This window comes from Acomys russatus, chromosome 18 (assembly GCF_903995435.1).
Source record: "Acomys russatus chromosome 18, mAcoRus1.1, whole genome shotgun sequence".
Taxonomy (NCBI): Eukaryota; Metazoa; Chordata; class Mammalia; order Rodentia; family Muridae; genus Acomys; species Acomys russatus.
This window is the reverse complement of record NC_067154.1, coordinates 3,935,963-3,963,916: the sequence shown is the minus strand read 5'-3', so window position 1 is coordinate 3,963,916 and position 27,954 is coordinate 3,935,963. Positions and strand designations below refer to the sequence as shown.

General features: G+C 46.8%; 1 protein-coding gene and 1 non-coding gene across 2 annotated transcripts in view; one reads left to right on the top strand and one right to left on the bottom strand.

Moving 5' to 3' along the window:
* Positions 1–26,435, top strand: part of Tnfrsf19 (TNF receptor superfamily member 19) — an 86,677-nt gene extending 60,242 nt beyond the window's left edge. Inside the window, exons 6-10 of the mRNA XM_051160658.1 lie at positions 18,447–18,611; positions 19,574–19,699; positions 20,751–20,853; positions 21,628–22,024; positions 25,907–26,435. Of these exons, the coding sequence (XP_051016615.1) occupies positions 18,447–18,611; positions 19,574–19,699; positions 20,751–20,853; positions 21,628–22,024; positions 25,907–25,915 (800 nt within the window). The 3' untranslated portion in view covers positions 25,916–26,435. The remainder of the gene's footprint in view (positions 1–18,446; positions 18,612–19,573; positions 19,700–20,750; positions 20,854–21,627; positions 22,025–25,906) is intronic.
* On the bottom strand, positions 22,216–22,405 carry LOC127202447 (U2 spliceosomal RNA). Its single transcript, XR_007832323.1, has one exon. It is a non-coding gene; the product is annotated as a U2 spliceosomal RNA (small nuclear RNA).
* Positions 26,436–27,954: the final 1,519 nt, after the last annotated feature.

The following is a 27,954-nucleotide window of genomic DNA, read 5'->3' as shown; positions in this document are numbered from 1 at the left end:
ATTTTTATTGCTCTATTATAACTGATCCTGCTACTGAGTGGTGTCCCAGTTCCTAAGACCACTGGAAAAATGAGTTGTCTAGCCAGATCGCTGCTGGAAAGGAGGTTGTCCACGGCCCCTCAGCGTGGGTATTATGCAGGGAACATGTGCGCTTTCAACAAGCACCTTCAGTAACCCAGACAGGACGCTGCTCATGGAGGTATCTGAACTGCACTCTCTTGTGCAAAACAGAACATGCAAGATAAGGGAGCTGGGGACCATAAAGTCAAAAGAACACAGCGAGGCAGCTCAGGGAGTCCAGCCCCCTGGTTTGATCTAAGCAGAGACTCCCCATGTCTCCCTCTTCACTGGTTGGTTTAAGGTACCTCTGATTGCGAGGCACTTCTCTCTAGTCTGCCTCTTTCTGTTGCTGTTATGTGATTCTATTATTTTATTGAAAATAAATAAAAGGTAACAGGAGTTGGGGAGTTAGTTCAGTGGTAGAGCACTAGAAAGCACAGGCCCTGGGTTCAGTCCTCAGCTCTGAAAAAAAAGAAAGAAAGAAAGATGGGCTGGAGAGATGGCTCAGAGGTTAAGAGCACTGTCTGCTCTTCCAAAGGTCCTGAGTTCAGTTCCTAGCAACCACATGGTAGCTCACAACCATCTATAATGGGATCTGGTGCCCTCTTCTGAGGGGCAGGCAAACATGTGGGCAGAATACTGTATAAATGATAAACAAAATAAATAAATCTTTTAAAGAAAAGAAAAATAAATAAAAGTAATTTTCACATCAAAGATTGTTTAGTTGGAAACACTTAAAAATAAACCAAACCCTGCACAGTCCCCATCAGCAGTGCCCTCGCTGCAGAAGACATTCTTTGAAGGCCTCCCTTGAAATCTACTTATCTTTTCCACGCTGGGGAGTGAACCCAAGGCCTTGTACACGGCAGGCACGTGCCATACCACCAAGCTGCGTCCCCCACGGCTTAGTATTTTGAGACAGGGTCTCCTAGCATATCTCAAGCTGGCTTTGAACCTTTGCCTCTGAAGCCCTGGATTCCAGCCCCCTGCCGTCACACATGGCTACCTTTTGTTGTAAGAACCACCGCCTGTGAGAAAGAGAAAGCTCGGGAGGCAGAGACCTAGAGAACTGGGTGCAACTAATTAGAAAGCAGGGGCAGGCATCATGAGCCATCATCGAGCAGGGGATCCCAGAGCAGCCAAGGCAAGCCAGAGCGCACTGTCATTCTGTGCCGTGTAGTGCGATGCAAACAGATCTAGTCTCCCTAAGGTCATCTGAAGCCATTGAGTGTGGTGATTAGAGTTCTCATTTCTTTCTAGATGCGTCCAAAGGGTAGGGAGGAGATCAACTGACCTCTGTGGGAGTCTTTTTCTTCCTTCTGTTTTACTTTGTTAGCCTAGACCATCCTGCAGGTCATGCCAATCACTCATCAGGCTGCCTGGTACCGGGGCCACAGGTGGACCCGTTGCGTTCTTTGCTTGTTGCTTTTGTTCTTGGTCATGCTTAGGATCCTAGGTAACTTACACCCCTCCCTATCCAGCATTTCCAGAGACTGCTGACGTTCAGTGTCCCGGCCTCTCTAGAAGAACTGCCCTGCAATTGCTCTGTGGGGTTGTCCACCTGTCTCAGACTCATGCCCCCAAGTGGCTTCTTGGCCATGGATTCATCTTCTACAGGAATCAGAAATCTTCTAAGAGTATTCTAAACTCACACCTTCCATAGACACTGTCCTCTCGCAATAGAAACTACTTCTAAGTACAAGCCATCAATTTGCTCTGTTACCAGAGGGAGAAAGAGCAGAAAGTTAGGCATTTTGACTAGATCACGCCTTCCCCTGAGCCTGGAGCTGCTTGTGTGGGTCTTTGTCTGCCTGGGTCTAGAGAAGAGAACCATCCCTCAGTTCTTAGTCCCCAGCACAGCTTTTTTTTCCCCTCACGTCTTAATCCTCAGTCACTTCTAGATGTTTTAAAGCCGATGGGCTCTGGTCAGAAAAATAAGCTGTGTCTGGTCAAAGGACATTGCTAGGTGGAGTGAATTTTAGAGTAAGCACAGCTTACTTTAAAAATAATAAATGAGAACTGTCAGGCCCATTTCACTAAACTATGGAGTTATTTGTTTGTTTGCTTGTTTGTTTTTATAAATGGGTCTGTGATCTGTGAGGGCCCAGGAAATGCTGGGAAGAAAATGAGTGGAAGAGGGTGGAAAGGCGAAGGCGACATCTGGAGAATTCAGGGCAGCTGGAGGCTCAGGGGTGCAGACTCGGCGGGGGGTGCGGCGGCGGGGGGGGGGCACCTTTTATCCAGAGATGTTTATCCTCAGGGGCTTGCTTGTTGATATGTGCTGAAGACAACTCTCACATTCCAGTGGGGACTAGGTTAGGTTGTCTTTAAACGTGGCGTCCACCTACTTCCAAGTTGGCTCCCTGAGGAGGGGGCCTTAACCTAAGGAATTTTATTTTGAGAATGGAATGAAGAAAGTACCAAGACTTTCTTCATGTGCTGCGTAGCAAATCCCTCCTGAATTCAAGGCGGTGCCAGAATCCTTCCTGGCATTTCTCAGCTCAGGTCAGTCCCTATTCACTCTGAAGGGAAGGCTTTCAGCTGGGGTCTGCCTGACGACACACAACTGCCAAGCTCTAAGCTGCTTCTCAAGTGAACCCCCAGATGCCAAGATTAAGAAATTATGCAGCATATTGTGACCGGGAATGCGCTTTAGCGGTATGGTGCTCACCTAGCATGCGTGAGGCCCAGGTTCTAGTCCCAGCACTGTAAAAAAATAAATACAGAATCATGCCTTGGTGTCTCCCCAGGAGATTGGTTCTAGGATGAGACTCCCAGCCCTAGAGACCAGTGACCTTGGATGCTCAAGTCTCTTGTAGCAAACAGTTCAGTATTCATATACGACCTAGGTACATCTTCCACGTTAAGTTAATCGACTCTGGATTGGGATCAACCTGCGTGGCTCTCCCGTGCTATTTCGAGGATAATGATGATGAGGAGAAGCCCGCACGTGTTCAGTACAGATGCAGGAGCATTTCAGATTCTGTAATTACCACAGAGAGAACAGGCAACAGTGTAATTGAGTCACTGGCCAAAATACCCCACAGGCTGAAAAGGGTATTTTTGGGAGCTCGAGCTGGCCCAGGCCTGGCAGCATCTGCTTGTGAGTGTAGCGCTCAGGGGACCCTGACCCCTCCCCTTCAAAAGTAGAAACTTGAAGTTGAATTTCAAGTAGAAATTAATTCAGTTTAAAAGTATCTTCCCCTCTGAGTCTTTAAAATATTGTCCTAGCTGCTCTGTTCATTTGGGTCACCTCAGAGAAAGTACCTTCAGAACTCCCAAAAGGGGTTTTAGCCACACTGTGATTCACATGGCCACTTTCTCAAATATTCAAAAACCACCTGTCCTTGATACTCGGTTATAATTTTAAAATAAAGTAAAGTTGTAACCGCCAGCCATAGAGTTTCCGTTTCACTGGAACATAGTATCTTCTGAGAGGCTTGCCTATTGAAATGCATCGCTCAGTGGCTTTGACAGCTACGTATACAAAGCTCCAGCCACCTCCCGGGCCAGGTACAAAGCCTTTCTGTCTCCCCCCCCACCCCACCCCCCAGAGGACTGAGCCTCAGGAGCTCGGGTTGTGAGCAGCCTCCACATCTTTTTCTTTGTTTGCTATTTTAAAATTTGCACACGCCTATATTCTCACATTCCAGTCCATGTCCCACATTCATCCAGATGCCTGAGAAGTGTTGGCATGAACTTTTTATTCAAATGATTTCCTGCGGAAGTTTCCAGTACTGGGGGAAAAAATCTGCTTTGAAATGAATTAACTCCTGAGGTAGAAAGATAGCTCAGTTGGTAAAGCGCTCGCCTTGCAAGCTGGATAGCCTAAGTTCGAACCTAGACTCACCTATAAATATCCCAGGATGGCGGTGTATTCTTGTAGTCCTGGTGTTGGGAGGGAGACAGGCAGGCCTTGTCAGAAGGAAGGAAGGAAGGGAGGAAAAGAGGTGGGCAACATCTGAGCAATGGCAAATATCTCTAAAGACACCCACACAGGCGCACAAACACAGAATTAAAGGCTCCTGAACAGCTTGCCAGTGGTGACAAAATCCTGCTTCTCTCTAAGTCCGACTGCTCTTTAAATGTGTAGGGCCTGCTGCTGCTGCGTGTTAAGTGGTGCCTTTTGAATGCTTAGCTGCAAAATGGTTTAGAAAGACAGTGAAGTGTGGAGGAAGGCCCAGATAAAGAGACTGTCCTGCAACAGACAGCAGACAGGACCCACTCTGCAGAGGCTGCATCCCAGCGGATCAGGTGGAGGGGCCTGTAGATTCGGGCTCGCTGTGAGCGGGCAACGCTGTGAGCAGGCAACGGCAGCTGTTGAGAACAGACTTCTGGGGAGCGAGGGAGGAAGCAGGGACCTAGCATCCTAGTTAAGCATCCGGTGCCCTGCTGGTACAGTAAATGCATACACTTTGAGGAACAGGCTTTCTGTTCATTGCTCAAGAACTGATAATTAACTTAATTAATGCAATTTAATTAATTTATCTTAAATAAATGTCATTTGGCTGATTTAATTACTGGGTTTACTCTAAGAACATAATAATCTTAGATATATAGCCAGCCCTCCATAGCTATAGATTTCACATTTGCAGATTCAACCAATTGGTGAGTCAAAAAACATTCCAAAGACATGTTTCTGTACAGACGTTTTCTTTTTATCATAGCCCTGTAGAGCTATCCACCGGCCTTTACACCATACTGGCCATTTCAAGTTATGTAGAGGGTGCTTTCTGTCCCAGGACGGGGTGTGTGGTTCTATGAAGCTCTGCCTGTTTTGTTAAGAAGAGACTCGAGTCTCATGGATTTTGGAATCCAGAAGACAAAATATGCCCTGAAGCAGATCCTCCCCAAGGACACTAAGGGTTAACTATCCTCCTACACACACACACACACACACACACACACACAAGTAAGTACACACGCGCACATGCGTGCGCACATCAGTGTAAATGACAAGGAACCAGGATTGATGCGCTTTTTATTTATTTATTTTTAATAAATTGGGTGTTTTGTTTCCTGCGTGTGGTGGCCTGAAAAAAAAAAAAATACCCCCATCACCTTGGGCATTTCAGCACTTGGTTTCCAGTTGATGGTGCTGTCTGGGGAGGCTTAGGTGACAGGACCAGGAGAAGTGTGTCACTGGGGCCAGGCTTCGAGAGTCAAACTCCTCAGCCACATCCAGGTTGCCCTCTCTGCACCATGCTTGTGGTTGAGATGTGAGGTCCGGCTTCCTGCTCCTGCCACTTCCCCCACCATCTCATCCCTCTGGTACCGGAAGCCGAATTAAACTCTTACAGCAGTTGCCTTGGCCATGGTGTTTTATCAAGCAATGGAAAAAGTGGCTGGTATGCCGTCGCTGTGGTAAAATGCCTTGACTAAAGCAAGGAAGGGAGGATTTATTTGGCTGACAATCCTGGGGCTCAGTGCTTGGTTCTGGGGAAGTCACAGTGGCAGCTAGTCACGTTACATCCGTTACATCCGCAGTGAAGAGCAGAGAACAGTGGGTGGATGCCTGCCTGCGCTCAGCACCCCGTCTCCTTCCAGGGTCCAGCCCGGGAAAGAGTGCTATCCACAATCATGGCTAAGTCTTGCCATCTCAACTAACCCAGTTAAGAAATGCCCTCACAAGCCTGCCACGGGCCAGCCCATCTAGACAGTTCTCATAGAGGCTCCCATCCCAGAGGGATTCTAGACTTTGTGAGGCTGACAAGTAAGGGTGACCCTCATACTCAGGAAAAACCACACGTCGGGAAAGAGGCTGAGGAGGTTTTCCGTCATCCTGGTGTGACATAACATCATGAGTCGTGTTTTCTGTGGTTTAGTCTCTAAGGATGCAGGTAGATGTCTAAAAATACCCCTGGGGAAGTCCTTTCTCATTTCTTCTGCAGCCTGTCTTTTCCCACACCCTTGTCACTTGTTTGTCCCAAGACTGAAACAGAACAGCGCCTATGTGATGTTTTTCTGAGATGGGCACATTCCATGTTCATGGTGAAGAAGTCTTGATTTTGGGTCCTGGCCCTAACACCAGACAATTTAATTTTTGTTGCCCTGTTTTTTCATGCACCAAGTAGAGCTCTAAAAACCACGCATGATAAAACATGGGTTGAATTGTCAAACCCATTCCATGTCCTAAGACTCAAGAGACATGCTCTCTTTCCAACTTAATGCAAACCCCTTTGCTCTTTTACCTAAGTCCTGTCGGTTCTAAAATGTAGATGAGGTAAGCACAGGAGCAGCCGTGGAAAAGGAAGGGGTGGGAGACACTGTCTATTAGTCTAGATCTTTTTTTCCTTCTATACCCGGTCAGGGAGTTTCATTTTGTTTTGTTTTAGTTGATTTTTTTTTCCTTAGGATTTTTTGTTTGGTTTTTGTTTTTAGTTTTTCGAGACAGGGTTTCTCTGTGTAGCCTTGGCTGTCCTGGACTCACTGTGTAGACCAGACTGGCCTCGAACTCACAGCAGTCCACCTGCTTCTGCCTCCCAAGTGCTGGGATTAAAGGTGTGCGCCACCACGCCCGGCCACTCAGGGAGTTTTAAATTATGTACAAACACTTATTTTCAGTATAGAAATAACTTGGGTGTCATCAAATATGGGCAGCCCCACAGGTTACTTCTTTCTTCCTGCCCACCTCACTAATTCAAGAATCCAGGAAGATTGCTGGGGCTCCAGTGTGTCTATCTGCGTCCGTTTCCAGATGGCCCTTTCCCTGGCAGGGCCCTGCTTTCCAAGTGTTGTGATGGCATGTGGCACTCCGGGGGTTAAGGAGAGCAGCGTGCACACTGAGAGCTGGGAGGGCCTTGTTCCAGTTCCCAGATGGCAGTCCTGCTTCTGTCCTTTTGAGGTCCTATTTGAGCTTCCTGTCCCTCGCAACAGATGTTCAAAGCCATCGTAATGCATTTCTCTTTTATGGTGTCTTTTCTGTTTCTTGGTGCAGAGTTTAAAGACCTCATTGTTTCTTCAGGCAAATGCACCCTGAGAGACTTTGAGGTGGGTGGGGCAATAAAAAGAACAAAACATCCCCGAGAGCAGGACAAATTCTTTTAACTTTATTGTGTTTACAAAGAAATGCTGCAGATGATCAGCTGCCGTTTAGTGACTTACGATTTTTCCAGTGTCGATTATAGTATTTGTGCTAATTAGAGTACGAAAAGGCATCTAGCACGTGTTAAAGCGGAATTTAAAAGAGCTAAAAATAAATAAATAAATAAAACAAAGAGCTGTCCTTAGAATGGATTTCCTCTGAAGACACAGGACAGTCTCCTCAGACCTCCTCAGTGGATATAGTCATCACTTGTGGCCCAAAAACCTCCCTGCCGTGCCAGCTACTCCCCTGCAGTAGTTAGCTCTTGCTGACTTCCTTTCATTGCTTTCATTGTTCCCTTTCTCTTCAAAGACATGTATGATAATATTTGACCTGTCTAATCCTGGTGGGAAATACATCCCTAGGCCAAATGACCTATAAGCAAATAGAAGTGTGGAAAGCGAGTCCCGCCTGTGCTTCCCCACGTTTCCGCCTTCCGGCAGCACCAGCAGCCTCGGGTCTCTCCTGTGGTTGTGTCCGCCTCTCAGACTTCTCTCTCTCTCTCTCAGCACCTGCCAAGCCTTCCTGGACACTGCCAGCTGACGCCTTTCGCATCACCTCAGTCTTAATAATGCTGGCATCTTGCCATCATGCCCGCCCTGCCCTTGGCTACTGGCTCCCTTTGGCTCTATCTCGCTAGCATCTCTGCACGTGGACTGTAGGATGCAGACATGTTGAAGAGCAGAGGACACGGCTTTATCTTGTCCATCTATAGGTTTCTTTTGTCTGCTTGAGAGGAAGCGAGAACCCGACAGTTCAGCCCCTTAGAAGTGCACTTAGTGTCTGTCTGCTTCCTGGGTAAGACCCCATCACGCTTTATGCTAATACGCCCAAAGTCAAGTTTGAAGAAAATTTAGAACTCTTTGCTTACTAATTGCTGACCATAGAGCCAGTGGTGGTTTGTAGGCAGATATCCTGGGCTTTCTGAGTGACCGATACTCGGAACAGGCACATCACGGTTCCTTCTCCTTCCCTCTTCTGAAGAGCTACCTGGGCCACCATTGTGAGGAGCAGACCATTAAAGATCATGGACCTCAAGCCTTTCTTTCTGCCTATTTCCCAAGTGGCTTCTGAGCCACTAAGATTTAGTGTGAACCAGACTGGCTCCTGTAGCTGCCTTAGCTGAGGGAGCAGTGGCCTGACCATGCTGGGTCGAGTCAGGCAGGAGTTTGTGACCATGACTTGAGGGAGAGGAGACCAAGACCATGGCAGGAAGGAAGGGGTATGCTAACAACACCACCTTTCTCCCCCTAGCAGTTGAGACATAAACTACTTACTATTGCAGTCATAATAAATAATGAGACTGCCTTTTTTTCCCTCCAGGGGGCACTTAGATAAAAAAGAATAAAACTGCACTGGCCAGAGCACCATGCCTTGTGTTGATGCTGGTAACCCTGTCAGCTGACTTTAGGGTGTAGATGGTGAATCCACTTGTGTGCTGCTCTCTAAAAATGAGGGTTGGCTGCCCAAGATGGTTAAAAGTTGCCACGAGAGGCCAGCTTTGTAGCTAGAGGGAGTCTGCATGGAAAACAATGGTCCTGCTTAGATGGAAGCCAAACCCTTGTCTACACTCACCAAGCAGAGCCTGATTTTTTAAAAATCATTTTTAGTAACATGAAAGACAATACAAGTCAGAAAATTTGCCAGCTGTGCCAATAAGGCTAACTAGAAAGGTCTACACCTCTAACACTCCTAGTTTATTGACAAATACATTGTTGCATACAGTTGGCTGTGGGTCAGGTTGCTTGCTGTGTTCAGGTGGAATCAGTGACTGAGCCAGGATCGGTCCCTCAGGATTGGCAGAAGCTCATGGGCTGGCCTTTCAGATCCCATCACCTACAGCATGAGGCGCTGAGAACGGGAGCCCTTATAGCTCCCCGCTTTAAAAGCCGGAAACTAAAATTCTAGGTGCTCTGGGCTCTCAAAGCTAGAAGCCTACAGCCTTGTGGCCTAAAGCCATAGGCTTATTGCTCTGGGCTTTGAGTGTCAGTAAAGAGCACCCAGTTAATGTTATCAGCTCCCCAGTTTCAGTATCAGGAGCCCAGAATCGTTAGCCATGCTGATTCTCTGCAGCTCTTCCACTGATCTGGGCCTGTGGCTCTCACGGTCTCTGCTTCACAGCCTCCCACCATCTCAGCTCTTCAGTTTTCTACTTTAGATGTCTCTCTGAGGCTGAAGAACACTGTTGGCCACTGTTGTCACTGCCAGGATTGAATCCCAGAGTTTTCTCTGCCCTTTGTAAAATTAGCTCTTTCACTCTACCCTCAAATATAAGCAAATTAAAGGCCACATCCCACTTGGAATTGTACTGGGGCCAGTGTCACAACACCTGGTGTGGTGATTTGATTTAAGAATGCCCCCTCACAGGCATATATATTTGAATGCTTAGTCACGGGGGGGGGGGGTGTTGGAACTGTTTGAAAGGATTAGAAGGGTTAGGGGGTGTGGCCTTGTTGGAGGATGACTGTCACTGGGGCTAGTCTGAGGTTTTAAGGGCCCATGCCAGGCCCAGTCTCTACCCCCCCCCCTGCTGCTACCCTCCCCACCATGATGATCATGAACTAAGCTCTAAAACTGTAAGCAAGCCCCCAATTAAAGGCTTCAGTCATTGTGTCTCTTCACGGCCACAGAATGATGACTAAGACACCAGGCCACAGTCATTTACAGAAGAGAAGCTTCCAGACTGAGAATCAATACACAGATGGACGAGGGCACAGCATCCCTGCGCACAGCTCTATTAAGTCCCCCAATCAGATGCGCTTCCAGTCAGCTTTTTGCTGAGCCATCAGGGAAGTTCTTGGCCCTGAACCAGAGATTAGCCAAAAGGTGAATGGGGTTGTTGAGGCCCCTCTTGGCTAATGTGCAGTGTCTCTGTAGCTGCTCTAGGCTGTCTGGAGCAGCCATGAGTGGAACAGGGACCCTCGAGCCATCTGGTGGCTTTAGGAGCAGCCACAGCTACAGTGGTTTCTGCAGCCAGTATGATTTCCTCCAGACATCCAGGAAGTGTTCGAGCCTGTAGTATGCCATGGCAGCGTTCAGGTTGGGTTTCCCCCCTCAGTTCAGCCTCCCTAGAAGCATCTTCATAGACATGTCGGGAAAGTCCACATCCCAGGTGGCTCTCCCTGCTGTCAAGCCGACGACAGAAAAGGAGATCCAACCTTCAGAGCAAACGCTTTTGCTTGGTTTTTACCATTCGTTTTGCTTCCTAATTCCTCAGGGCATTGGAGATATGAGGAGCCATGAGCAAATCGTGCCCCATAGCGCGTTCCATCAGCTCCAGGGTATTCTAGATGGTTCTGCTTCAAAGAATCTCATCTCTGTGTGAACTGTGCTCCCTGGGTAGGTAGTGTCAGTTGAGTTTTAAGGGACTCCAAACCCCCAATGGCATAATGATTACGATGTCACCTCCAAAATCCTGAGGGCACTGCACGGTGAACATGCAGAGACTTGCTATGTGTCAAGAACCATGTTGGTCCTTTCAAGAGCAGTGCTACTCTAGGACCCGAGTCTGGGTCCAGCTAACCAGTGATACTTCTTGATTTCACTGATAAGGCAACTGAGGCACAAGGTTATTGTTTGCTGGTGATGACACAGGTAGCAAATGGCAACATCAGGATTTGAACAGACTTGGCTGCAAAGCCCTTCACCATTAAAGCATACAGCACACACTCCAGGAAAAGTTAAAGGCAGAGAGAGTGGGAAGGAAGGCTAATGGAGCAAAGGTCATCTGATTATCACATGCTGACCAGTGGAGGGACGCTTCCAGGTAAATCTCTATAATCTTTGTCCAATTCATAACTACCATACGCGTTCATGAGGTGCCGGTGAGATGCTTTGGCTTATGTCTGTTGGAGCTTTGAAAATTCCTTTTGTTTTCTCCAGAACAAATGTTTGTCCTGATTAACAAGCAGGGCTTTGCGTTTTCACCAAGTCCACCCCCCACCCCGACCCAGAGCCCTACAGACATCTATCTCAGCTGGGGTTTACACATTGGCTGGTAGCCAGGTGCTAGGAGAACAATTTTAAGATGAGTTTGCAAGGAGGGTTTGCTCCATCCAAGTGCCTCATACTACCAAGCCTGACAACTTGAGTTTGATTCCCAGAACCCACATAATTGAGGGGAAAAAAAAACAGTTTCCACAGCTGTTCTCTGATCTCGTGTGTGCATGACATGTGTACATCCTCCAAAAAACTAACTAACTAAATAAATAAATAAATAAAAACTAACTGTTAAAAAATAGAAACTTAAATACCCTCCATCCCATAACATTGCAGTTGAGAGGGCCCAGCAGTGTCTTTGAAGTATATGAGATTCCATTTGTTCCTGGCTCTGCCTGTGACCTTACCTACACTGTTTTTGCCTTTACACATGGTGCAGCACAGACACCCAAGTGGAAAATGCAGATACAAAGCTGTACTTGGTAGCAGTGCCCCGCTCAAAATGAAATCCTGAAGAATCACTCCCTGGCTTGAACATTAAGACAAAGGCCGCTTGGAGCCCTCAGGGTTCTGACTGAGGGTCGGGGTTCTGTCCCTGGCTTCTGAGGCATGAAAGAGGCTGGCACCAAGAGAAACCGTGAAGGACAAGCAGGCCCTGGGGTTCCGTGTTTGCAAACTGCATTCCTTGGGCCCGGGAGACGCTCTGGTGTGACTTTTCTACTTTTGATGTGCACTGGCTTCAAAAGCAAAGCCAAGTAACAGCACTGGGAGTGTTTGCCAGCAGTGATCTGACGGGGTGGGATCAGCTTCCTCTCTACACACAAAGCTGTCTGTCTTAGGTTCACGTGTTAGAAGCTTGGCTGGCCAGTGCTCTCCAGTCTAAACTGGGAAATCAGCAAACAAATAAACAAACAAAACACAGACAGGCAGACAGACAGACAGAATAATTTCTTAGGAAAACATGCAAATTCTTCTATAACCCTTCTGCTGTCGTTCACTGGAAAAATTATGCTTTTCTGGCCTAACTAGCTTTACGGATACAGGTGGTAACTATTTATTAAACATTTCCACATATGTTTTGTGACATGTTTCCAAATCCCATTTTTGTTCCCGGTGTTCACATGCACCTTGCCATCAGCATCTTCCCTCGGCAAGGTTGCGATCACACCTGATGTCAGCATCTTCCCTTGGGCAGGGTTGTGATCACACCTGATGTCAGCATCTTCCCTTGGCAGGGTTGCGATCACACCTGATGTCAGCATCTGCCCTCGGCAGGGTTTCGATCACACCTGATGTCACTAAGTTACCTGGCAAGTAAGCAAAAGCAAGCTCTCCCAGTCCCTGAATCCTGGGTGTCTTCCTGTGTGCTTTGTGCTTTTAAGTGTTTTTAATGTTATTTTATAGTCTTCATTATATAAATAATGGAGCTGTCAGGGCTCTGCTTCCGGTCCCTGGTGTCTAAAGTGTTAAAGGGGCTGGCGAGGAGAGCAGCGTGTTTGTGAGTTTCTCAGTGCTTTCATCTTTCTGATGACTTTATAAACAGAATTGTTTTCTTTTTCTTTTCCTTTTTTTATTTCTTTCCTTCTGCTTGCTTGTTTGTTTTGTTTTGTTTTGTTTTTAAGCAGGAACATTCTATTTAAAACAGACCAGTCTTAAGAGTGCAGACCTCTACGTGCCCCTGTGTCCCAAGTGCTGGGATTAGAGGCGAGCACCCCCACCCCCGACACACACACACACACACACACACACACACACACACTTGGCCTTTGTTTTCTTTTTGGATCCACTGCTAACACTATGTAAAAGATAACTGACTTTGCATCTTTATTTGTATCTTGCAAATCTGTTGAGTTCTCTTGTTCTTTCCAATCCTCTTTAGTCATGCTGATGATTTTCTACGTGTATAATTGTGTCTTTTGGAAACAGATGGTTTTAGTTCTTCCTTGCAGTTTTGGATGCTAGTTAGTCAGTTAGTTAGTTAGTTAGTTAGTCAGTTAGTTAGTTAGTTTTATTTTTCTTGACTGATTCCTCTGGCCAGGACTCCAAATACTATGTTGGAGAGAAATGGTAAAAGTAGACACCCTTGGCTGCTTAATTTCAGAAGAACTCATCTTCCCCCGCCCCCCAACGTGCCATGTGAGCTGTGCGGTGTCTCGGGTGGGTCCTTCCTAGCATCTTGAGGGGCTCCTGCTGCTGCTTAGTTTGTATGAGGAAGAGATGCTAGATTTGGCCAAGTGGTATTTTTGGCTTTACAGAGACTATTGTACAGTTCTTTTCCCCCTTCTTCATGGTGCTCTTACATTGATTGATTCACTGAATAACTGATTAATTAGTCAGTTGGCTAATTGATGTCTGTAATTAATCTTTGCCTTGATGGAACAAAATCTTAGTTATTTAGTCTGTGGATCTACAGTAGTTCATAGTGCTCTTGTAAAAACTTCTTTTTTTTTTTTTAGCTTGTCCTCTTTTTTCCTTGGCCAATCTAAAAGTTTGTTGATTTTGAAGATTTTTTTTTTTTTTAACCACTGGTTTTGTTGTTGTTGCTTGATGGTGATTTCTTTTCTTTTCTTTTCTTTTTCTTTTTTTTTTTTAACTACTCTATTCTATTTCTCTTGACTCTAGTTTTTAATTTTAAATTTTTATTTATAAAGTTTTAGAATGGAATATCAGATTATGAATTTTAAATCTTTTTTCCTTTTTTAAACTTTGTCATTTATTGCTATAACTACTACAACTTTTGCCATATCATACATTGTATTTCCATTCATCTCAAATTCTTTTCTAATTTCCTTGAGATTTCTTTTATGACTTGTTGGTTCTTTAGAAAAAATATGTTGTTAACATACCAAATATTTATGAACTTTCTCAATTTCTTTCTTCTGTCATCTAATTTTATTTTACTGTGTTTGGAAGATGTTTTGCATGATTTCAGGCGTTTCAGGCTTGTTGAGACCCCTATGTGACTGTCCAACACTTACTTGGCACTGTTGACTCCAATCTTGTCAAGGACTTCCTATTCTCCTCACAGTACAGTCCAAATTCCTCCCAGAATCTAGTGCCTTCCCACAGGAGCGGACTCTACCCAGCGGCTTTAACAACCCCTGTTCTCATCCTTTTTTAGGAAATGTTTTTGACTGACTTATTCATATAAGCTTAATTATTATAATTTCAGTAATGGATGTTTTGAGAGAAGGTGGAACAAATTACAATGTACATTTATGAGAAATTTTAAACTATATTGAAAGGGCTTGTACACGAGTGTTCAGAGCAGTATTACTCAAAATAGTTAGCTGCAAGGATTAAAGACAGAGACCGCCAGACATATTTGGATAAGCCAAATATGGTACATCAGTTCAATGAAATATTATTCAGCCATTAAAAAGAAGTGAATCCTAAAGCATCAACTCTGGGAATGGACCTTGAAAATATTGTTAAATAACAGAAGCCAGCCGTAACTGCCACACAATGTTGTGTAGTTCCATTTATGTGGAAATACAAGGAGTAGTTGATTCTGTAGCAGCAGAAAGCAGCTTAATGTTTAATGCTTAATGCTGGGTGAGGAAGTGGTTGCTGAGGGTGTTGGGACTTAGGGAGCTGTTAGTAGTGACCATGTTCTGGAATTAGCCGTGCTCACCACACAACATGGTGAACACACTCGGTGTCTCTGCTGCAGAATTTGTGCATATGTTGCTGCAATGAGAAAACTAAGGCTTATGAGCTGGTTCCGTGGGAAAAGGGGCCAGTCACCAAACCTGGAGACAGGAGCTCTGCCATTCCCTCCCTGGAGCCCACGCGGGAGGAGAGGACTGACCCATAAGCTGTCTTCTGACCTCTGTGTGCATGCCCTGGCACGCATGTTCAAACACATACACACAAGAGACAGTAAGTAAAGGTGAAGAAATTTAAATCAATGAAAATCAATCTTTACCCAGCTTTAACTAAAACAGAATTACATCACGTCCCTTTTCCCTTTTCCTCCTTCCACAAAGACCAATTTCTAAAACACAGATGTGGCTATAGATGGAAGAACAAACATAGAAATCTTATTTTGAAATAAGATTTCTATTCGTTATTTAAAAATAGAGATCATAGTCTGGACTGAAGAGAGTGCGAATGGCCAAGGCTTATGGTCCTCCGTCGTCAGAATGCTTGGTATAAAGTGGATTGAAAACCAGCTCTTTTGCTCACTGGCGAACTGTGGCACATCTGGTTTTCATATGCTGAACATTATCGTGGATTTTTTTTCAAGTTTAGATGAACAAGATAAAACCTTTGCTCTGGAGCTGTGCTCTTGCCTCTAAAACTGCAAGGGCTCTTTGCTGGCAGCCTTTGTTATTGCTAAAGAGCAAGGCTAGAAGTAGAAGCAGTTCACCATCAGGGTTTAATTGTGCTGAACACTTTACTTGATTTGGATTTTGGTTGTTGGTAACGGTGGAAAGTCACAAAAAGCGAGGGGGTGCATTGTAGCTTACTCGAAACACATCTCCAGATGAAACAGATAAGATGCTCTGTTGAGAGACGTTGTAAGATGCCTCAGTGGTACTGACATCCCAGAACCATGAATGGAGCTGCCTACGGCCATCGGCACGGAGGAGTTCTGGCTGATGCTTCCGACTGTGCGCAGGTTCCAGACGGCTTGTCGCACAGTGCAAACCCAGATTAGAACCTTCACACCCTGACTCTGGAGAACAGAGGAGGCATTAGGGAGGTCCTAAAATGGCAGCCCAGTCCCGAGGCATCGTTAGGTCAGCTGTCACTTGTTCTTCCCCACTGTCCCAGCAGCGGGAATCTACCTGGGCAGTGTCTGCTTTGAAAGCAGCATTTTAGGACCAATAATAGAAGCTGTGTGTGGGTTCTCACTGGAGTAAAACTCAGTAGCATTTTTGTTCCTAGAGATAAAGTGGGTGAACTTAAGAAGCCCTATTTGCGTTTGATTTTAGGTCAAACCATAATGCATGTTCACTGATTAATAGAACTTATCTGCCTAAACAAAACTTGAGCCACTAATACCTTACACTATAGTTTACAAATACGTTTTATTCTAAGTGATTACAAAGAACTTCACATGATGTAAGAACACATTAGCATGACTTGGGCCCGGGTAGATGTACCAGTAGCTAAAATGCCGTCAAGCTTGAGGCTCAGAGTCTAGATGCCCAGAACCATGTAAATGCCAGGTGGACATGGCAGCGCACCTGTACGTCCATACTGGAAAGGGTGAGGCAGGGGAATCCCTGGAACAAGCTGGCTAGCAGACTAGCCGTGTGGATGAGCTCTGGGCTCAACTAAAAGACGTTGTCTCAGTGAACAACATGGAGAGCGATCCAGGAAGACCCTGCCAGGACTTAACATGTATGCACATGTGTGCATGCCACGCATGCACATATATGTGAGTACATACACACAGATGCGCACAAAACACATGCCTGCACACCACATACTCATGAAAAAGGAAGAAACAGTCTTAAGCTTAAGCATCTGGGAAAGCTAGGATTAAATATCTACCAGACAACTTACTGGCTATTTACATGAAAAAAGTATGGAAGTACATATGGATTCCTTAAGTATAAAACCCATACTGTAAAGTATTATGCCAACACTTGGAATTTGAGAGGTTGAGGCTGGCCCCGGGGTGCTGAACAGGTACTGCTGGTTGTAATGGTCTTGCTGCCGCCTTGGGTACTGCTGTATAGACAGTGAATGTGGGCTCTTGTTAGCAGCTCTCTGGCTGATCTTGTCTTTTCTTCCCCTCCTCTGACCTAGTGTGGGAGGATAGAGATAAGCAGCCATTACTATGCCTCCTTTCAGTAAGATGGTGTGAATGCTTATTGGGTCCCTGAATAATTTTCTTGGCAGCAGACTAGCCTTGGCTGGATGGCAGGCATGACTTTCGGGCACCTGTTGTACATCCGCTGTCATTTTCTGTGTGTTATGAGTGAGGATGCAGCTTGGCATTCCTCCGGGATGGAGTTGTCGTGACAAGAGGAGGTTGATCTTCTGTTGGGTGGGCCTTCCTTCTGAGGATGAGGTCATGATCTGCAGGGTTCGCATACCGATCAAGCCTTGCAGTCCTTTGCTCGCGCTCTCCCTAGTCACAGCAAGGCCGCACACAGCAGTGGCTGTAAACGAAGCTGCTCTTTGCTCAAGCTGTTTGTACCTGCGCTGCCATCAGCCGTGTAGCCAAAAGCGGGGACAAGAGGTGCTCAGTAAGCGGGACAGGAGGTGCTCAGTAAGCGGGACAGGAGGTGCTCAGTAAGGAGCCGCATCCCATTGCTGATGAGACCTTATCCAATCGATGCTTCTGGATACTTAGGGGCTAGGGCTGTCGTCGTCGTTATTGTTGTTATTTTCTGAAAACGCTCCTCTGTTCATCAAGAAGCAACTGTGTGCCAGAATCCCTTGGAGCCATTACAAATAAAGAGTAAACAAGCTTAACAACAAATTCCATTGCCCTGTGTAAGGGACGTCACTAGCTAGGGGAAAGGACAAGCTGCTGTAATGAAAACACTGGAAAACAACAACAACAAAAAACAAAAACCAAAACCAAAAAAACAAAACTATTTCTGCCAAAGTAGAACATCAGTTCTGTGACAGCCCAGCCAGTTGGGCCTGGAGAGCATCCTCCTGGGTGAATCCATCATGGCGCAGAAGGCACGGCAGTGGGACCAGCTCCCAGCAGCGTCAACATGAGGCTGCTTGTTCACATATCAGTTACTCGGGAAGAGAAAGGCCTTTGATGCTGCTGCTCAGCCAGCTTTCTTCTTGGCTGCTTGTAAACCCCAGAGCATGGGACGTATCGCCCTCAGTCAGGATGGGTCTTCCCCGGTCCTTGTGGCAAACGCTCCCACAGGCAAACCCAGGGTCGTAACTCACTCATGTTCTAAGTGTTTCTTCATTCAGCCAAGGTGACAGCCCAGATTAGCCATCCAATGAGAGAAATAGATTTTCTTTGAGGAGAGCAGTGTTGGCAGTCAGGCATCTCTGCGGCCAGCTATAGGGGACTTGACGATGGGACAATAGGCTGCGGCTAGCCGCAGAGATGCCTGCTAACAAGGTGGGCATGGCTGTAATGAGGCCCTTCTTTGTGTGGCCCTGTTGAGCCCCATTGTGCCTTATACCAATGGAGAGAGCTAGTGACCATGGGCCATTTGAACCTGGTATGTCCAGCTTGCAACCCACAGGCTGGGCACAGCCAAGAACTAGCTATAAATGTCATCCAACAACAACAAAAACATAAACTTGCTTAGTAATCAGATTACACGCTTCTGGAACGTGTGAGCACGGAGGGTGACAGGTGTCACAGTGAAGCATTCCGTGTCCAGGCTTGCAGAGAGCGCGCCGACCTGTTCCTTGTCACTTTCAGGTACCAGCAAGGTGAACCTTGTGAAGATCTCGTCCACGGCCTCCAGCCCTCGGGACACAGCCCTGGCCGCCGTCATCTGCAGCGCGCTGGCCACCGTGCTGCTAGCTCTGCTCATCCTGTGTGTCATCTACTGCAAGAGGCAGTTCATGGAGAAGAAACCCAGCTGTAAGCCTCCCCTCCCTCTGTCACACTGTGAAGTGAGCCTGTTAGCACTGTCACCCAAGAGCTCTCGGGAGACCTGGCTAAGGCAAGCATCCCCAGTGACTTAGGGATACAAGGCTCAGGAGAACAGGCCTCCTCACGGATTTCGGGGCCTCGTAGGGATGCTGACAAGGCTGTGATGCCCCAAGGCTACGAGGCAAAAAGTAAAAATTGTCTATACCCTATGTTCTGGACAAATTATTTTAAACTGTGTGTGCCTCCGTATAAGAAGAACACAGCCCTCAGCTCGCTGCCATTCAGCTTAAATTTTCATTGTTACGATGATCTGACCATATGCAGGAAATTCCGCAGACACTGTTCTGAAACAGGCTGGGCTGTAGCTCAGTGGTAGAGCACTTGCCTAACAGGCGCAAGGCCCTGGGGTTTAATTCTCAGCACATACAAAGATGGGGGAGGAGTTGGGGAGAAGCTGGAGAGATGGCTCAGTGGTTAAGAGCACTGACTGCTCTCCTAGAGGAAGATTTCATTCCCAGCACCCACACGGCAGCTTACGAGTGTCTATAAATCCATTCCCAGGGGATCTCATGCCCTCTTCTGACCTTCCTGGGCACAAGGCATTCATGTGGTGCACACATATACATGCAGGCAAAATACCCTTACACATTAAAAAAATATATATATTTTTTGTTGTGTGGGTGTGTGTGTGTAATGACATAGGCCTTGTATTGACTGACTGATTTTTCCCACTGTAGGCTAGCTGAAGTTTCATGGTCCAGGTTAAGCTATTCTAGACCAAACACTAACGTTTGGGAAACTGCGCATACAGGGCTTCTCCAGTTCACAGCGACTGTCTTGGGGGAAGCGGAAGAAGTAATGGTGTTGACTCTTCAAAGATACAAGTTGCAAGAGTGGTGTCGGGCTTCTTATGGAAAAGCGTTGACTGGGTAATCTCTCCTCTCCCCTAGGGTCTCTGCGGTCACAGGACATTCAGTACAATGGCTCTGAGCTGTCATGTTTTGACCAGCCTCGGCTCCGCCACTGCGCCCACAGAGCATGTTGTCAGTGTCACCGGGACTCAGCCCAGACCTATGGTGAGTTAAGCCATGAGAGGCTCGGAGGAACCAGGAGTGCAGCATGGCGCTGCAAAGCAGGGCCTTGCCAAGCCCAGTCACAGGCTGATTTTCCAGTCATAGCTGACCCATCTCAATGACCACCCCACCCTGTCCCACCTCTGCCCCACCCCTACCCTACCCTACCCCACCCCACCCCCTCTTTGGTTTGGGTGCTCCAGGTCTCTTCAGTGTTAAGAAAATAGGACTCTCCACAGAACTTGAGACTTTTTTTTTTCTTTTTTCTTTTTTTAGCAGCTGTTTAGGCAACTGCAGCCTTTCTCATTTAGAGTGCATGAGTCAGGGTTGCTATTGCTGTGATAAAAACCCCAGGACCAAGAGCAGCTTGGGAGGAAAGGGTTTATTTTGCTTAAATCATCACAGTCCATCAAGGGAAGCCAAGGCGGAAACTCAAATAGAGCAAGAGCCTGGAGGCAGGAGCTGATGCAGAGGCCATGGAGGGGTGCTGCTTACTGGGTCGCTCCCCATGGCTTGCTCAGCACGCTTTCTTATAGGACCCAGCACCAGCAGCCCAGGGCTGGCACCACCCACAATGAGCTGGGCTCTCCCCCCTTCAATCACTAATTAAGAAAATGCCCTACTGGCTTGCATGCAGCCCCATCTTATGGGGGCATTTTGTCCACTGAAGCTCTCTCCTCTCAGAGGACTCCGCCTTATGTCAAGGCGACAGAAAAGTAACCAGCACACCTTGGTTTCCTAGCCAATTCAAACCGAACACCAATGTGTCTGGTTTCCGTGACATCTTTGGGGGAGAGGGAGGTCCACATCAGGGTCCAGCCTGCACACGACACCATGTGCAGTTGTGTGTCCATGACGCCATGTGCAGCTGTGTGTCCATGATGTCATGTCCAGTTGTGTGTCTATAATTCATGTTTTGATTCCTCCTTCCACTAAATAGTCACCTAAAGGGGACCAGCTACCTTTCCAGGGGGAACAAAACTTAGCTGGTATGAACAAGGGAGTTCAGGAGGAAAGAAAGGCCCTGCCTCAATGTTTTTTCTACCTCTCTCAGGGCCCGTTCACCTCATTCCATCCGTGTGCTGTGAGGAGGCCCGCAGCTCTGCCCGTGCTGCGCTTGGCTGTGGGCTGCATTCCGTGGCTACCCCTCAGGAGAGGTAACTGCCCTTCAGTCCACACTGTCAGGTTCCCATTTGCACATGTGTATCCTCCTGACTTAGCAGCTTTGTATTGAGCTACAGAGATCTGCTTCTTAGCAAAGACTTCTGGGAACCCCAGAGGAGAGAGGCTCCTGCAGGGACCAGATGGGCCCCAAGGTTGCTGGTTACAGGTCCTGCCTCCCAGCTCTCCTCTCCCCACCCACTTCACTTCTGTGCTACATTCATGACATTTCTCGATTTCTGTAAGATTTTAAAGTATATGTGCGCTTCTGTGTGTAAGGACGTAGACACGGGTACAGGGGCCCTCAGAGGCCAATAGCATAAGATCCCCCCTGGAGCTGGAACTACTGGTGGCTGTGGTTCTCCAGTTGTGGGTGCTGGAAGCCGGGCTCGGGTCCTCAAGAGCAGTGTGCATATGCACTTAACTGCTGAGCCGCCTCTCCAGCCTCTGTGCCTGATGTTTCTGCTATCTCAAAGCAATGCCTCACTTGTCACATTCTGCTAGCATACTGTTGGATAGCAGCCATCAAGAAAACAGTCGGTATTAGGCATTGGCTGTGCTTATATTGAGTAGAAATAGGTGTACAAATCACTGTTAAGGCCAATGGAGTAGCTCCAGTTGACACACTGAGACAAACATGCTAGTTAGCGCTGGATCCTCAGTACGTTGGTATTGCAGCCACAGACTGAGAGTCACAGCTGAAGTGCTGTTCTGTAGCAGAGCTTTCTGTCACTGTGCAATACTTACAGACCTTCTGGATGTGTGTTCAGAAACGGAGCTTCGGTAGGAGATGCGATGCCAGCTTTCTTCGGCTCTGTTTCCCGGTCCATCTGTGGTGAGTTTTCCGACGCCTGGCCTCTGATGCAGAACCCCATGGGCGCTGACAGCTCCTTCTGTGACTCTTACCCTGAACTTGTTGGAGAAGACGTCGATTCCCTCAATCCAGAAAATGAAAGCTCAGCATCTCTGGATTCCAGTGGTGGTCAGGGGCTGGCTGGGACTGCTGCTCCAGAGACTTCTGGAAATTTCTCAGAAACTACTGACTCACCTAGATGTGGTGATGCGGTCTGGGATCCGCCCCTAGTTCAGAGTGCTCAAAGGACTCCAAGCCAAGGAGGCTGGGAAGGCAGTGACACCTTGACCCTAGCCACGCCCACATCCTTCCAGGTAAGACAGTGATGTGTTTCAGTGTGTGTGAGCTTGGCCGTGGCCGGTGCTCGACTGGGGGATCCAAACTCCGATCCTGCTCTGAAATCTGGGGAAGTAGATGAGGGCTAGAAGTGTTTTATTATTTCTCATACATAAAACAGAAGACTATTTTAGATAAGTTTCAAAGTTTGTTTGTTTGTTTGTTTGTTTGTTGGTGCACCATTCCTGGAGGTACTACAATACCAGGTCGATGCGGGAGTGGATGGAGCAAGCTCCTATTCCAACTCCTACTTCCAAAAATCCATTTAATATATTGTCCTCAGAGAGAGGACGTATCAGATATTAAACTGATAAGGACAGATACTACGCTTGATCTTAGCCAAAAGGCCGAGAAGCAATATGTTTGTTTGTTTTTTAAACAAACAGAACCATTTTATGGGAGCACAAGGGGCAGTGACACTCTTCCTTGTCTTCTTAAATCTAACTGCACAGTGTGGAAGTCTTCCTGACAAGGAGAGGTAGCTGCATGAGACCCTATCTCAAGAAAACATGGTTGCAAGCATACCTTAGTGTCTAATATGAAATGATGATTTAGGATTTCTGTTGCTGTGACAAACGGAGACATCTCCAGAACACCCCTGCACTTATGAGAACATTGCAGAGGACAGGCAGGAAGAGTCTAAGCCCGTGAGGCTTCAACCCTCACAAAGAACTACAGGCAACTGAGGAAAGCTGGGAGCGGCAGAGGTGGTTTTCCTTAGGGCACAGCACACCAGTTGGTTGTCCAGTGCCAAACAGTCGGCACTGAAAACGTTCATACAAGTAACATTATGTGGACTCAACAGGTTATATTTAGGAATATATATGTATATACAAATACATATGTGCATGTAAAATGAAAAAAAGGAGGCCATGATTTTGAAGGAGGTACAGAGGGGTGTATGGGTGGTTTTAGAGGGAGGAAATGGAAGGGAGAGATGGGGGGGGGGAGGAAGGAGAAGAGAAAGCCACACCCACCGTCATGAAAATCAGGTGGGGGAGGAAAGAATTTATTTTATCTTACAGCTCTCAGGTCCCAACCCATTGCTGAAGGAAGTCCGGACAGGAACCTAGAGGCAGGAGCTGCTGCAGGGGCCATAGGGGAGTGCTGTTTACTGGCTCACACTTGTGGCTCGCTCAGCCTGCTTTCTTAGAGAACCCAGGACCGCCAGCACAGGGATGACGTAGCCCACACTTTTCTGGGCCCTCTCACATCATTACCTAAGAAAATGCCCAGCATGCTTACTCACAGCCCAGTCTCAGGACGTGGGGCTCACAGTTGAGGTTCCGTCTTCCTGAATGACTCCAGTTTGTGTTAAGTGGACATCAAACTAGCCAGCAGAAATTGAAGTAAGGAAAGACAGCGCAGATAACCATCCTCAGCTGTATAAAGATAAACTTGCAACTCAAATCATTCTAAGAGAGGTGGAATTGTATATAAAGTGAATCCAGAAAGAAAATGTGACTTTCAGATTGCACAGCAAAACTTAATAGTGAAATCGGATACACACTGCTTTACAATCTGTAGGTGCTTTAGCTGTTTTAAATTCAGAGAAAGAATTACAACAGTGTAACCCAGTTCCCCATCTCCCTCCCCCAGTGGAAACAAAATAATATTTTGAGCCCATTTTAAGAGTCTCCCTTCTAGATTCTGGTTTTTTGTTGTTGTTGTTGTTGTTTTGTCCTTGTTTTTCGAGACAGGGTTTCTCTGTGTAGCCTTGGCCATCCTGGACTCACTTTGTAGACCAGGCTGGCCTTGAACTCACAGCGATCCACCTACCTCTGCCTCCCAAGTGCTGGGATTACAGGCCACCGCACCCTGCTCCCTTCTAGATTCTGAAAAGCACTTTGTCTTCAGGTACACTTACTGCATCCGTGAGACCAAAGCCTCCACACATGCAGCCCCGTGATGGGCTTGCGGCAGCCAAGTGTTTAACTCAACTAATCTTGCTGTTTCTGACTAGTACGTTCTAAAAAGCAATTCACATTTCCTTCAAACAGGACCACTTTTCAAGGTAGACAATGCACCCTCATGAAGAGTTTTATACCACCAAACGAGGTAGTACACACCTCTAATTCATCACTCGGGAGGATCGCCCAAGATCAGCCTAGGGTACATATGCTACAGAGCAAGACTGTTTAAAAAAAAAAATCCAATAAAATCAGACTGAGAGGAATTTGATTTCAGCAGCTACTATTAGAAAACAAAGCATAGAGCATGTAGATCATTCTGCCCATTCCTTAAGGTCATTACACATTGACTTGGCTCCATAGCGAGGGCTCATTTGGAATTCAGGAAGGAACTGGGAAGCAGCCCCAGCCCTACGGCACTGTAGTCTTTACCTGGGGTGAGGCTGTGACTCCCAAAGCATGGGAATTTGTTTCCCAAATCGGTATTTTTACACACTACGTTCTTGTGGGCGCTTTAAGACCACCCAGCGTCTGATGGTGATGTTCCCAATTCAGGATGAATACATAGGTGTGAGAGCCGCCTTTAGCCACCATGAGCCCCTGTAAATCCCATCCCCCACAACCCCTGCATCTGTGCAGAAGGGAGCAGAGCTTAGGGGTGTGGGGTATCCATCATTGAGATACTTGAGAGAAGGAAGCTAGCCTGTTTCCCTGCAAGAAAAGCACTCTTGATGGTTTTACAACTCTATTTTTTTTTTTTTTTTTTTAATTGCTACCGGAGCAGAGAAGCAGGACTTGGTTCTCTCCTTGTACCACGAGTTCTGGGGGTCGAACTCGGCGCATAGCAAGTGCGTTACCCGTGAGCTATGATGCAGGTCCTCTTGGTGACACAGTTTAAGCACCATTTAATGTCAGCGGTGAGTTCAATGTCAGATGACTCTGCCAAGCCTGATGACCTGCGTTTGATCCTTGGAATCAAGATGGCAGAAGGAGAGAGCTAACACCTGCAAGTTGTTCTCTGACCTTCCCGGGTACCAAGGGCATCCCTCACCAAGACAGTAAACAAGCAAGCAAACAAACAACTCAACAGGAAAGAACAGAAGGTTAGAGAAGCTCTGAGAGGCCCAGCCAGCTTTCCAACCCACCTCTCTGTTTTTTTGCACATAATAAAATGAGAATTGCTGGCTTTCTGCAATAGAGTCAATGTATTTATTACTGTAGCAATAGTCAGTCAACATGTGTGGTAAATATATATATATCTCCCAGTGCTCAGACAGACTTCAGAACTGATTTCTAGAAACCTTTACCTATAAATAGTGTTTTCTATAGGCTTACCTGTGTTACCAATGCGAATTAGTGATGACCACACATTGCTGAGGGCACCTGCATGAAAGTGGGGTCAGCCCCTGCCAGCAGCATTCAGTTAGCTGATGCCCAGTCCCTTTTTGAAGGGAGGCTATACTTCCTGTTCTACAACACCTTGCTGAGGACAATTTAAGGGAGACCATAAAGACCTATCCTATCCCCTCGCTCTTTGCAGACATCTGCCAGGAATGGGAGATTGAGGTTCTGTGACCGAGGTGATGGAGTAGTGGTGTCCACCGGCCACCTTCGTTTCTGGAGGCCAGGACTGCCTTACTAGGGATGCTTTAGCAAGTCCCGCATTGAAGCAGTGCCATCGAATGTTCTGATGAGGTTGATGGGCAAAAGAATTGCTGCTTCTTTAAGTCATTGTGATTATTATGGGTTACATTGTCATCTTCCAATTAATCAGCACATACTGGTAATTGTGTCATTACAAAAGTTTCATTACTTTCTCAGAGGACACGTACAGGGTGCTTGACATTGTGACCCTACTTTTTGTAGCTATGCAGTTTTAGAATGACCACGTAGCAGCTTTAACGTAGAAAACACCTTTTTTAAAAAGCTTTCTCTCTGTTGCTGTTTTAGGATGCCTAAAGGCCATCGTCCTGAAGTGGAGGTGTGGGTCTGGGCACACCAGTGTCGAGGCTTACAGACTGAGCATACTTGACCTTCTATGGCTTCTGGAAGCAAAAATAACTCTGAACCAAACTGGCAGCATTTCCAGCCTTTCAACCAGTTGCTTCTGAGCCAGACCAGCTGTAAGCTGAAACCCCAGCGAGAAGCAGGGAGAGACTGGAGGCGGGCAGCCTGGAGACCCAGGCTTCTTCCCTAAACAAGAACCATAGCTGAGGGCGGATTTGAAGGACAGATGAGTGGAATGTGCTGCCGGGATTGTGGGCACAGCAGGACCCAGCCTGGCTGCTTCTTAAGTTCACAGTGGATGTGGTTTCACAGGACCCGGAGGATAAATTTTCATACACATTCTCTTTCAGAAATAATCTATTACCATATGAAAAAGCCTTGGCAGATTCCTTCCCCCAGAGCTCCTGGGAGTTTCTGTTGAAGAAAGTCACTTTCTCATCAGCAGAATGGTATACGTATATCAGGGGGTTCAAGGGGCTTCATAGCCCTGCCCCAGTCGAGGTTTGGTGAAGTCAACTGGCCTATCTGTTATGAGCAGCTCTTCCACATGAGTGGGCAACAGTGCTGTCAGGAGAGGAGGCCTGGGTTATGGGGTGTGGCTGTGAATGTAGTTAGGAATGTGGAGGGAGGGAGACAGAAGAGGAGAGGGCATCACTTTCTGTTAAAACCACTTACTATGAGTCTCCTGAAGCCTGGCTCTCTCTCTGTGTGTGTGTGTGTGTGTGTGTGTGTGTGTGTGTGTGTGTGTGTGTGTGTGTGTGTGTGTGTGTGTGTGTGTGTGTGTGTGTGTGTGTGTGTGTGTTAGGACCAGTGACTGCAAGCATGTGTTAGCTGTGCCCTTGTGCTGAGCTCACAGGGCCCCAATTTTGTTTATTTCTTATTTCTTGGTTTTTCAAGACAGGGTTTCTCTGTGTAGCCTTGGCTATCCTGGACTCACTTTGTAGATCAGGCTGACCTCGAACTCACAAGGATCTGCCTGCCTCTGCCTCATGAGTGCTGGGATTAAAGGTTGTGTGCCACTGCAGCCGGCCCAATTTCTTATATAGAAAGGAGATATAAGCATAGTAATCTGTGACCTATACCTGAATTTACACAAAAGCCTTCAGCACGTCGGGTATGCTGCCGAAGGGTCCTCAGTGAGAATCCAGGCGCATTAGAACCAGATGTGGAAAAGCGTGGTTGGCAGACAGTTTGGAAGAGCAGGCTCCCTGGTGCCATGTAGTCTAACCAAGGCTTTGTAATCCAGCATTCTGATGTGGGGTGTTATGTAACACATCCCATCTTCTTCCATGATGGCATTTACCTTCCAGAACTGTCTCTAAGGCTAAGGAAGACCGGGGCTCATTTTTCTCTTCATCTTTTGCCCTGCGGCTTCACTGGGCAGGATTTACTTGGTTTCCAGTTTAAACTTACATGATCAGATCTGACCTCTGCCTTTCAACCCTTTGCAGTTGGTCCATTCCATTTACACTTTTTAAAAAAAGAGCTGGCTCTGTGACATCAGTGTGATGGAATTCCCTAGTGTATTTGTTTGGAAGCTCTCTGCTTAAATCAGGCTCTTTTCCCCAATACTGAAATCTAACATTGAGATGCTGTCTCTCCCTAGACTTTTTATCTTCTGTCGTCCCCCCCCCCCCCATGCTTTTCTCCCTTTGTAAGACGTGGGTAGATTTAATGAGCCCTCTTCCTGTGGCCTCTCTCTATTCATAATTATAGCTTTTGATGTGTGTCTTCTGGCTTGTCTGTTTCTATTGCCTCACATGATGTCTGTTCTTTACCAGATGTAGAAAGAAACTACCGTAGAGTGTCCCATGGTAGCCCACATCTGCTTTCATATCCACATGGTGCCCAGTCCTAACTGGTTGACATTTTTGTTTCTGTGTCCCTCATGAGAACTGGCTTTAGGAAAATCATAAAAAATATTTAGGATTTAACTAGCCGACTTCCATGAGGATGCAAGCTGAGCTCTCCTGAATGGCCCCCTCCTCGTT